This window comes from Chlorocebus sabaeus, chromosome 20 (assembly GCF_047675955.1).
Source record: "Chlorocebus sabaeus isolate Y175 chromosome 20, mChlSab1.0.hap1, whole genome shotgun sequence".
Taxonomy (NCBI): Eukaryota; Metazoa; Chordata; class Mammalia; order Primates; family Cercopithecidae; genus Chlorocebus; species Chlorocebus sabaeus.
This window is the reverse complement of record NC_132923.1, coordinates 20,550,019-20,562,205: the sequence shown is the minus strand read 5'-3', so window position 1 is coordinate 20,562,205 and position 12,187 is coordinate 20,550,019. Positions and strand designations below refer to the sequence as shown.

The 12,187-nt window shown below is 37.7% G+C and overlaps 2 protein-coding genes across 5 annotated transcripts in view; both read left to right on the top strand.

The window, feature by feature from the left end:
- Positions 1-3,630, top strand: part of SLC22A15 (solute carrier family 22 member 15) — a 97,125-nt gene extending 93,495 nt beyond the window's left edge. For 2 of the 4 annotated variants that reach the window (XM_007977446.3, XM_007977444.3), the window contains 3 exons: positions 617-689; positions 2,683-2,871; positions 3,177-3,630. In XM_007977446.3, coding sequence (XP_007975637.2) covers positions 617-689; positions 2,683-2,871; positions 3,177-3,266 — 352 coding nt within the window. In that variant the 3' untranslated portion in view covers positions 3,267-3,630. Of the gene's footprint in view, positions 1-616; positions 694-2,682; positions 2,872-3,176 lie in introns of those variants that run through there. The other 2 variants (XR_005240351.2, XM_073008452.1) reach the window with 2 other exon arrangements.
- A 3,175-nt stretch (positions 3,631-6,805) lies between these two features.
- Positions 6,806-12,187, top strand: part of MAB21L3 (mab-21 like 3) — a 70,174-nt gene continuing 64,792 nt past the window's right edge. Inside the window, exons 1-2 of the mRNA XM_037998050.2 lie at positions 6,806-7,238; positions 10,630-10,719. The gene's annotated coding sequence lies outside the window, so the exon portion shown is untranslated. The remainder of the gene's footprint in view (positions 7,239-10,629; positions 10,720-12,187) is intronic.

Below are 12,187 nucleotides of genomic sequence, written 5' to 3'. Positions count from 1 at the left end.
CCATTAATTATCATTCTCTCTCCTTCCGTCTCTCCTTCCTACCTTTTTTATGCCTGCACTCACCATAAAGGTGTTCTTGGTTTCCTGACAGTACACACTTAGTAAATTTCTATTTATATGCTTGACCCGTTAATTGTTAATTAGTTGAGTTTAAATAAATGAGCAGCCTTTTCAGATCATAAAACCCTGGCTCTTTATAAGAGGCCTAAGGTGTAAAAACCCATGAGAACTTTTAATTTAAAAATATTCAAATGCTCTTTTCTATATCATCCTTTGTGGATCCACTGTCTACTATGGTGGTTACTAGCTTTGTGTAACTGTTTAAGTGTAAATTAATTAAAATTAAATAAATTAAACATTCAGTTCTTCATCCTTCCTGGCCGCATTTCAAGCACACAGTAGTGCATGTGTCTAGAGGCTTCCACATTGGACCGGGTAATTACAGAACATTCCTAACATCTCAGGAATGTCTAGTAGGCAGCTCTAGAACCCACTGTTCTCTATGATCCTGTGCTTCCACTTCAGGACATGTTATTCAAGGCCCACTGCTGCCCCCCAAGGGTCTCTTAATTCCCCCACTAGAACTTACTGATGTATTTTTCCTTATGCTTTTCAGGAATGTTGGGCTTGGAACTTGTTCCATGTTCTCCCGAGTTGGTGGGATTATTGCTCCCTTCATCCCCTCACTGGTTGGTTTGTACCTTCTAGTTTTGTTTTTCTTGATTCTCTGCTTTGGAAATGCTTATGCTTTTGAGTAGAAAGAGGTGATGAGCAGATGTCACTTAAGATTAGCTGACACAAATGTGAACCTTGTCCCTTTTAGATAGTACTCCGTCAGGGCAGACGGACTCTTATCGAGGATTCATTTGCCTCCAGTGGGTCTGATTTTTTGTTCATCTGAATTCGTTGGAGGGCCTGCTATTGCCAGTGTGCCCCATTCCTGTCCTCATGAAAAAGTTAGTCAACTAATAAGTCTGTATGACACTTCTGCTGTGTGCTGGGCTCTATGCTGAGCACTTTCTACATATCATCACGTGCAGTCCTCACAGTAACCATAAAACGTAGGCATTGTTGTTACCCCTGTATTAAATATGAGAAATGCTACAGAAAGAGGTTAAATACCTTCCCCTAAGAACACACCTCTTGGAAAATATTAGAGGAGAAATATGTCTCGCACTGTGTCTGTTAATATGTTTTTTGAAACTTTCCAACTGTTATAGTCAAAGAAAGGGAATCAGATTAAATGACAGCCCTAAAATCCTTTATCTTAAAATGCTCAGATTCTGTGAAAGAACCCAGAAAACCCTTATGCAAGTCTCTCTTTGGTTTGATTTGTGACTTTCCCCAGCTGAGACATTTTGAAAGCAACTAGATTTGATGTGGGACTTGTTGACCTGTTCCGTAGACAACTGTTCATTACTTAGGCAGGTCTCTGAAATGCCATTGTAACCTTTTCATTTTCTGAGGTGCAGTACATTTCCCTTCTCTGAGTATCTCTCTCCATGTCTCATGGTTAATTTTAGGTCACAAGACCCTTCTTGAAGGAGTCATGTTAGGTCTGTGTTTTATTCTGCAAAATATAGGTGCTGTTAAAGATATCTGACTTTGGATAGCTATCCTAGAACATTATAATACCCAGCACTGTGTCTCTGTTGCTTCCTATAAGGTTAGAAGAAGGGAAAGTGTGTGTTCCCCTTGTTTCAACAACAGGCCCACAGTTCTGGACATATGTTTGCATGTAGATGGCTAGAGATGAGAGATTCTCCTCCTCCCTCTTCCTCCTCATCCCCATCTTCTGCTTGGGTCTCTCCATCTCTCCCTTCTCCTCCCCTTTCTCCCTTTTCCACCTCCTCCATTATCTCTTCACTTTAACAAATCAGGAAAAAATTGCCTGAGGGGAAATCCTAATTAGTAGTGAACCTACCCACAGCATTTGGAAGCCTAAACCAGAAGATCATAAAGCTTAGCTGGAATTCTAGAATGTTGATCAGCTCAGAAAAGCCCCAGAGAAGCACCCTGGAAGCAACTGTTTTTCATGTTTTCTTTGAACCTGTTTGTGATGAAATGCTTCTGTTTTCCTGAGAATATGTTTTGGATCTCTGAAACAATTGCTTGTTTCACCATGCTCAATTTAGAAGCTTATAAGCCATATGTATATGGTAGGGTTGGGTTTTTAAAAGAGTTTTTACACCTTTAATCCCTGGAACTCTCAGTTATGGTATTAAGGTATATGGTATGGTTTGGCCAATTCCAGGATTGAGAACTTTAAAGTTCATCATCAGCAAGTATTTTGGGGTGCCTCTGTGCAAAGTGCGCTTACCTGGAATGGAAGCTGAACTACGAGATGTCCTGTCAACTCTGGCCATATAGGCCTGCCTGCTCAGAGGCAGCCTGGCCTGTTCTCCTGCAGTACCCACCCCGGACATGAAATTGCTGCTTCTGATCTGCAAACCAGTACTGTTCTTTTATTTACTCACTCCCATATCTATATGCCTGAGGAATCATTCTCTGATTTCCCAGGACAATTCTTCATGTGGAAAGAAGTGGTTTATAGTGTAGTCTAGTGGGAAGTCATGAACTGGGTGGTAAACATGACAGTTTTTCAGTCATGAGACTGCTTGCATTACATGCTAAGGAAACTAATGCTCTGGTTTGTTTTCATTCCACTCCCCACCTCTGCAGAAATATGTGCAATGGTCTTTACCATTCATTGTCTTCGGAGCCACTGGCCTGATCTCTGGCCTCCTGAGTTTGTTGTTGCCAGAAACCGTTAACAGTCCGCTGCTAGAAACATTCTCCGACCTTCAGGTGTATTCGTATCGCAGGCTGGGAGAAGAAGCATTATCTTTACAGGCCTTGGACCCTCCACAGGTGTGATATTTTTCTTAATTATTATACCACTCGGATGGTGGCAGTTATTGAAAAAAGGAAGGTTTGCGTTAAATAGAACTGAGCAAAACTGCTGGAAAACAAAGGTGGGATCTAACAGCAGCTGATTTTCAGAGAAATAAAGATGATCGATGATTCATTAGCTTTCCTAGAATATTTTAGGGGCTATTTATTGGGGAAATAGATGTCATATAAATACATTTGTCAGTTGAATAGCTAGATGGTAGTTTCCGTTTCAGAAATGTCATGACATCATTTCCCTGCCCTTTTCTTCTTTCCTGTTTCAGTGTGTGGACAAGGAGAGTTCTTTAGGGAGCGAGAGTGAGGAAGAGGAAGAATTTTACGATGCAGATGAAGAGACTCAGATGATCAAGTGAAGAGCCCCAGATTCCCCCTAAGAAGCAAAGGATCATCTTTTATGCCTCTGGCTAAGGCAGGTTCTTCCATGAATATTAAGAGAGTTGTAAAAAGAGAGGCTTGGCTTGAACATACATAGATGGTACCCGGCGTGGACTGATGTTTTTAGGCACAGAAGTTGGAGAAGAGATTTCGTGAGAGGCAACATCACTGCATTGAGAGAATAGTTGTTAATTTGTTTAGAATTTAAGTTCTGCTCAGAATCATAACATCTGGCAGAACAGCCCAAACCCACATGCCAAAGTGGTAGGCTCATTTGTTTCTAGAGGTTTCATAATGTTGCTTTTCCTTCATCATGATCTAAATAAAGGCAGATATGTAAAACTTCTCACTATTTTGGTGGGGTAAGATAAGCTATCCTTAAGATTTAATCTTTATACCATGTTGGACATTTGCCCCTATCAGTTGCTACTCAGGAATCTTCTGGTACAGGTGGTTAACATCAACATTTTAATTTTGTGTCCAGGAAAAAGCACCCAGAGGTCATCTATGTGTCCCGAGACCCTTCAGCTTTTTCTCAGCTGATGAAATAAGAGTCCTCAGCTTGGTTCCCAGCGTGCTGGTTGACTTGGGCTCCTCATGCCTTGAGTCCCACAGATGATTCATTAGGAAAAGCCAGAGGTACCAAAGTGGTTTACTCAGAGTCAGGAGTGTAGCTCTGGCTGCCTGTCAGCTCCCTTGGATACTACAGTGTGTGATTTCTTCCTTTCCCACTAATACGCACATCCAGAAAAATTTCCATCTGAGATTCTGGTACTTCAAAATCATGAATAGTAAATGAGAAAGCTTTAAGTAGAGGGCAGTTAAACAGTGACATGTTGAGCACCTGGAGGGAAAAAAAAGGTGCAGTTTTTAATAATGGAGAAAATGAAATTATCTTTGATAAATTTTTATTTGTGTTGTTTTCAGTATTGTGCCATGAAGGATTTGGACAATATTTAAGAACTTGTCCTAGATCAGCCCCGACCTGTTTAATCAGAATGGAAGGTTCAGTAATTTCACAGGAAATGTTGGTTTTTCATTAAGTGCTACCAACTTTCAAGTGAATCTTACATTTGATTTCCTAAAATCATGTCTTGAAAACATGTTTTCCCATGAAACTTGAATACTATCTCAAATAGGAATATAAACCTAGAGTCAACAAGCTTAGGCAGCACTGATTTAGGTCACTTTCCCAATGAGGAAAATTTCTGTGTTTTCAGAATTTCCATTTCTACTAACCTCTTGGAGAAAAAGAAATTGAATTAGAGGTAAATAGAAGACGTCACTGTGGCTGCTTCTGGAAGTGCTGGAAACATCACCCCAATTGGCTCCAAATACTGTCATGTTTTCTTGTACATTGACTTCTGGTTTCCACTGTATCAGTGTGTACCTTTGTAATTGTTATTTTTATGTCTTTTATGCCCTTGATTATTAATTGGGCTCTTCATAAACAGAGGCCATCTCTACTACTGTTTATTTTTCTCTGCTGTGCCCAGAACATTGGCCTAGACTTAGTAAGACCTAGTAAATATTACTGTTTCTAGCCATCAGAGAGATTGTGGAACTCCTCCCAGTATAACTTTTGCAAACTCCAGGCAAATCTGACCCAAACTCCCAAATTGTCAAATCCTGCTTAACTTTCTCTGGAAAATAGACACCTTCTCAACATCAGAATAGGAAGAGAGGAAGAACTTACAAAGACATTTAAACGTTCTTCTTAAATGGTGGTTGGGCATTTAAAACACTGAACTAACATATACATAATTTTTGATTAGTTGGAGCTTTATTTGTATTATAAGAGTAATATATCTCATTACAGAAAATTTGGAAACTAGAAATTAAAAAATGTATCACCCATACGTCCAGCATCGAGAGAAAATCAGTGTTACGGCTTTGTTCCATTTGAAGATCAATTGGGAGTGCATCTCTCTATTGGCACTGGGTTCGATTGCCTCTGGCTAATAGAGTTCAATTAGTTCTATCCCTGGGTTTCCTTTCTTAGCTGTGGGGTGGAAGATAGGAGGGAGAAATCTACAATTTGAATACGTGTTACTTAATAAGGCTCGGCTGGCCATCAGTTCCTTATGTCAGATATGTCATTAAATTTTTTTTCTAGATGGTCCTTGAGCAAAACTTAATAATTACTTTTTTTTATTTCCACTGCCTTTATAAAATCAAAATTTCCTCCTTTTGATAATAACTGTTGAATACTATTGATGTAGAGAATGTGTACATGTGTATATTTGCATTGATTAAATTATTGGAAAACTTTTCATTGATAGGTAATGTATTTTGATTGTGCAGGTGGTTTGTAAAAAGTATCCTTTTTTTATTCTATTCAAAATTAAATTTTTTTCTCCTAAAATAAAGCAAGAAAAGTAAATGTAAGATATATAAGAAACCCTAGAGTTTCCAGGGTGAAAGTTCTCATTAGCAGCTTGTTCAAAACATTTACATCACACAAATATTTTGAAAGAAACCATGTTGAAATTGTCTGAGTTTGTAAGTTATAACCACAGCCCAGTAAAACCAATACTTGTTATTTGGCTTTTTCCAAGCAATGCAGATATTCTTTAGTATTTAAAAATGAGCAAATAAACAAAATGAGGCAAATAAATGAAGAAAATGAGTTTCTGAGGCACTGCTTAAGTGACCATAAATCAGACACATATTTTTATGGTGGGCAAATTGATGAAGATACTTTTAGTAGGTGATTTATATTCATAACAAATACATCTTGAAATAATGTCACTGCTGTATCAGAATTTTAAAATAGCCTTATGTTAGGACTTCTCCATACAAATTCTTTATCATTGGTTCTTAAATTGGAAAAGTACCTATAAATGATTACATTTTTTAACTAAATAAAATGCAGATATTTTGGCTTCTTGTGAATTTAATAAAGAATCATAAAACATAGGCCTTTTTTTTTTGTTCTCCCAGAATGTCTCAAAATCTACAGTAGTAGCTTTGACAAGTTGAGCAAATGCAGAACCTGCTAATGAGTTAAGTAATATGTGGACAGGGGTTGTAGCAAAGTTGTAGACTGATGGACACAAAAGTTAACTATCCAAATACTTTTAGAATGAGGAAAATGCAAAGACAGTGCATTGTGGAAAATCCATCAATGTAGTATATCAAAGAAGAAAGAGCTTATGATTACCTCAGTAGAAAAATAAACATTATTTGACAACATTCAACATCCATTCAAAATAAAAGCTATTAGCAGAGTAGGAATAAAAGGATGCTTCCTTAATTAAATAAGAGATACTATAGTAGATATGGTAAATTGGCACACAGCATCTCTTCACCTTCCTGGTACCTTGGCCTTTAGCCTTTTTTTTTAAATCATAACCCACAGTAAGAGATGTAAGAAATGTGTTTTATATATTCATCCTGTCATACTTCCCCACTTACAAATATATATGTACATATAAAATATCTATGAATCATAAAAATGTATATATTTTGTGCAATAATACTTAATCTTGCTAGGCACAGTAATAACTTTGTAAAATGCCATTTATGACTCAATAAATGGATATCATGACCCACTAATAGGTTCCAACCCATAGTTTGAAATCCACTGTTCTACTCTATCTTCTTGTACTACAGAAGCTTTGAAGCTAAAATGTACATTTTCTGAATTTCTTGCAGATAAGTTTACCCCTTGCAGCCAGGTGAAGTTTGGTTTCCTTCAATCAGATACAAATGGAACTTGGAAGGTAGAAGCAAGGTGGAGGCCATACTTTTGATGAGTCTGCTTTTTTCTTCACAGTGGTGGAGCCATTTGGTTTTTTTGAGGCAGTATCAGCCAGAGATGTTGTCAGTTGAGCAATAAGATCTTAAGATGTTTTGATAAACTTGGAGTAATACTTCTAGTATTCAAATGGAAAAGCAAAGATCCAAAAATATTCAAGACAACTCTGATAAAGAAGAGCACACAGAAGGTACTTGACTTTCTAGATATAAAAACTTACGAATCTATATTGTTGGTCAGCAGTGGACAAATAGATCCATAGAACATAACAGAGATTTGTTAAAGATAGCATGACACATTAGAGGAAAAAGTAAACAATTATTGATACTAAGTCTTCTCACCATAATAAAAATAAATTCCAAATACATTGAAGGCCTCAATGAAAAAAAGCAAAACTTTAAAACTATTTGAAAGTTATAGAATATTCTTATGACCTTGGAAAATGGATAGATTTATCAGACAAGTACTAAAAATCATAAATTATTTTATAATCGATATATGTGACTTGATCTAAATTTAAAACTTGTTTCTGTATGACTAAACATTCTACAGAGTTAATAGGAAAGCAGCCTGGGTGCAGTGGTGCACGCCTGTAATCCCAGCACTTTGAGAGGCCAAGGTGGGCGAATCACCTGAGGCTAGGAGTTCAAGACCAGCCTGGCTAACGTGGTAAAACCCCATCTCTACTAAAATACAAAAAAAAAAGTTAGCCAGGCATGGTGGCATGTACCTATAATCCCAGCTACTCAAGAGGCTGAGGCCAGAGAATCGCTTCAACCCGGGACAGGGAGGTTGCAGTGAGCCAAGATCACACCACTGCACTATAGCCTGGGCAACAAAGCAAGACTCTGACTTAAAAAAAAAAAAAGAAAGCAATAGATTAGGGCAACATTTATAAGCAATAAGGATTAATATCCAGACTATATGAAGAATTACTGCAAATCAGAGATAAAAGCAATAAAGTTTACCAAAACTATGATTAGGCAATTTATAATTCATAGATGAAAAGATGCTCAACCTCACTACAGGATCAGGGAACTGCAAACTGAAACTACATGAAGATATCTTTAAAAATCCATTAGACTGAGAAAATAAGAGTCAGAATATCAAATGTTGAAGCTATGAAGAAGGGAATTTAGTGACATCCTGATAGAAGCATAAATTTATTCATCAACTAGGTTGTCAGCGAGTGAGGATGAAAATGTACGTAGTCTAGGATTCAGAAATTCTGCTTCTATGTATATCTCATGGAAGAGTGTTTTCAGAAATTTTTACTATAACCCACTGTAAAAAAAAGTTTTATACTGTGACACACAGTACACACACCCGCATACATACCCATATGTGTGTGTGTATATATATACACACACATAGATATGCAATTGAAATGGTGTTGTAAAAAAATACCTACTACCCTTAATATCTGCACTGCATTATATTTTGTTTTATTTCATTTCATAAAGAATACTAGTGAAGACACACTAAAATGATTTCACAGTTTTGAATGGATCAAAACATGCAGTTGGAAAAAGTGAAACATACTACCGTTAATATTTGCCTTGGTACTTGCCTGATATACATGTGTACAAGAGATTTGTATAGAATGTTCATTGCAGCATTATTAGTTGTAATAAAACAATGGAGGTAAATACCTTCAGTAGGGAAATGTATATATATAATTTCATATGCATAGGACGAAGTAAAAGCATAGTTCTATGATTGAGGTGATTGGATCTCAATAATGTTGAACAAAATGTTGGCAGATTTTTACTGGATCAAAGTCCTTTCATGTTTAAATTTTCCAGTGAATGATTGGAGTACTTGCTAATTAAAGGGATTTAAATGCTTTTCATGTCATACTTTAAAGTGAAGACTATTGATATTCTGTTACAAAAATATAGAAATCTCTTAATCCCACCCAGATGAAGAATTATCCCTTTTCCCCATGGAGAAAGTCTATAAACTTGCCCACCTGCAAGTCTCAATTTCTCTTCAAAAAGAGCTTTGCATTTGTGGAAACATTTAGACAACTTTTCAGCCAAGATTCTCGAGCTATCATATGAAGCTTAGAAAAGCTTATATATTTATTTAAAAATGTGAAGGGCAGATGTAGCTAAATTAGTATTAAAAGAACTTCAGTCTAGACCCTGATAGAATTGATTGATACAGTTGCTTTGCTTCAAAATATAACTTTAAGAAATGGAATGAAATGATGGTGTATGAATTTAAAAGCACACAGTCAACTTGGAAGACTTTAATTAATGAGTGATTTACCAGTATGTGTGCAGAGCTTCTAGAAACCATGGAAGATAAAGCATTGTGCAAAAGGAAGCCATTAATAGAGTCTGTAAAGGTGAGCCTTGTGGAGCACAGCACCACAGGAGGAGTGGATCCAGAGGGGCAGAGGCAAACAAGATATTCACTCACCACTGGGAGACCCATAAAAACTGGTGAATATCTGTCACATCAGATGATTACGGCTTTAGAAGCATTCAAGCTAAACAGTTCTTGGTGGTGATAATACAACAGATTAATTTGCTTCCTGGAGTCACTTTTATTCTTATAGTTGCATGTCACCACATCAATGTAAAAGAAGAAGGACTTGGCCAGGCGCGGTGGCTCACGCCTGTAATCCCAGCACTTTGGGAGGCTGAGGCGGGTGGATCACAAGGTCAGGAGATCGAGACCATCCTGGCTAACACGGTGAAACCCCGTCTCTATTAAAAATACAAAAAAAAAAAAAAATTAGCCAGGCATGGTGGCGGGCGCCTATAGTCCCAGCTACTCAGGAGGCTGAGGCAGGAGAATGGCTTGAACCTGGGAGGCAGAGCTTGCAGTGAGCTGAGATCGCATCACTGCACTCCAGCCTGGGCAATAGAGCAAGACTCCATCTCAAAAAAAAAAAAAAAAAAGAAGGACTACAACATGCCTTACACTGTCTACAACTAGGATGTGATTTGCCAAACAACTCCCTTTGCCCTCTAATGCTTTCAGTGGGTACTGAATGACCTGAGGACTACATCAAATACTACATCTCACCACACTGGTGATTCTTTTTGAGGAAAACAAAGATCAACTATGATCAGCAGATGCCTTAAGGCCTCACACTTACACACACACCACCCCATTTCCTTGATAATATAAAATAGCAAAACAGTGACCTGAAATGAATTGTAATATCTATAATATGCCTGTCTCTGATGCAACATGGTTAGACTGGAAAACTTAATTCTGAAGTTGACAGGGAAGAAAATTGGCAAAGGCAGCAATTTACTTTCAAATAATATTCTTTTCAAATTATTTGTTATAATTAATTTTTCCATGATAGTTTCCTCTGAGCGGATACTATAACCAAGGAAGAGCAAGAAAATGAAGAGTATTTTGCTTTTACAGGAAGAATGGCAGCCAGAAAGACCAGTGGTTAGGAAATGCCAATCAAACCAACTTTTCTTTAAAAAATACTCCCAGAGGCCGTCTTAGTTTTCATAAGTAATGGGGTCTTGCATTGGTTTTCTATTGATGCTATAACAAATTACCACAAACTTAGTGGCTTTGGACAAGATGAATTTATTTTATGACAGCTCTGAAGTCAGACTACGAAATGAGTCCTCAGGGGCCTGAATGAAGATATCAGCAGAGCTGGTTTCTGGATTCCTTTTCTGCAATAAAAGGTAACATCCACAGGTTCTGGGGATTTAAATATGGATAGCTTTGGGGGAGAACATTATTCAGCCTGTCACAGGTGTCTTAAAGTGTGTGTCAAAAGATCCTAGGTAGACAAGATCTGGTAGAGTCATCAGTGTATGTTATTAATTTAATGAATAATTCAGTCATCACCTGGAGAAGCCAGACAGAAATCACGGGTAGCAGCCCCAAATCTCCATTTATTGTTGATCTTTTCTAACTATTTAACTAAGCCTGAGGTCTCCTCCCACTGAGACATTTTGTCACTTGTTGTTTGAAAGATTACACTGCTTACAAAATAATTTAAAACTCGTAAGTCTTTGTTTTTGAGTTTCGTTTGTTGCTGTATCTTAACAGTTTTTTTTAGCAATTATCAAAATCAGCTAATCACTTCTGTTATTACTTATACTTCTGTTATGTTCTCTATAATCAACCTATACTTTTCCATTAAACTCTTTGTTTTGTTTGTTTTGAGACGGGGTCTCGCTCTGTTGCCCAGACTGGAGTACAGTGGTGCGACCCTGGCTCACTGCAACCTCCGCCTCCCAGGCTCAAGTGATCCTTCTGCCTCAACCTCCCAAGCAGCTGGGACTAAAAGCATGCATCACCATGCACGACTAATTTTTTTGTAGAGATGAGGTTTTGCCATGTTGCCCAGGCTGGTCTTGAACTCCTGAGCTCAAGCGATCTTCCAGCCTCAGCCTCCCAAAGTACTGAGATTACAGGTGTGAGCCATCACCCCCAGCCTTCCATGAAAGTCTTATTGTGTCATTTAATAAATGATGATGTCTTCCCTACTAGGCCATAAGCTCTACAAAAACAGGATACATGTCTTTCTTTTTTCCAACCCATAGCACTGGGCCCAGTGTGTCATGGGCATTCAGCTTACTCTTTCTTATGAGCTCTATTGTTACATTGAACTCAAAGGCAAGCAGGGACCATATCTTATTCATCTTATTAACCCTAAAAACTAGCATGGTATCTGGGACACAGTAGTCACTTAATTACATTTCTGAATGAATGGATGCCCAGACACAAGGCAGTCACGATTAGTTTAGTCTATTCAGTAATGTACTCAAAAGGGATACTCTTCCCCAAAATCAATTTGAGAAAAGGACTTTTGATTATCTATGTCTGAGAAAGCTGCGTATGAAGAAAGACCTTCATTTCACCTTAACCTTCTCGTTATCTAATCTCACCATTTTGTGTAAAGTCGTAGTTAGGATGAGAATGTATTCAAGAGAGCACTGATCCCTTTTTTATAGGGTTAAAGATGTCTACCTTGAGAAAGGAGGTAGGCAAAGAAAGATTAATTAAATAACAATCTTGTCCATGTACCTATAGACTTATTACTGTAGTACCATTCAGCCTACTGATTTGTAGAATGAATGAATTTGGTGATTTTTAAAAATTGAGCTATCTCCCTGTCTCAATAGAGAGGCAGTCTATCCTACG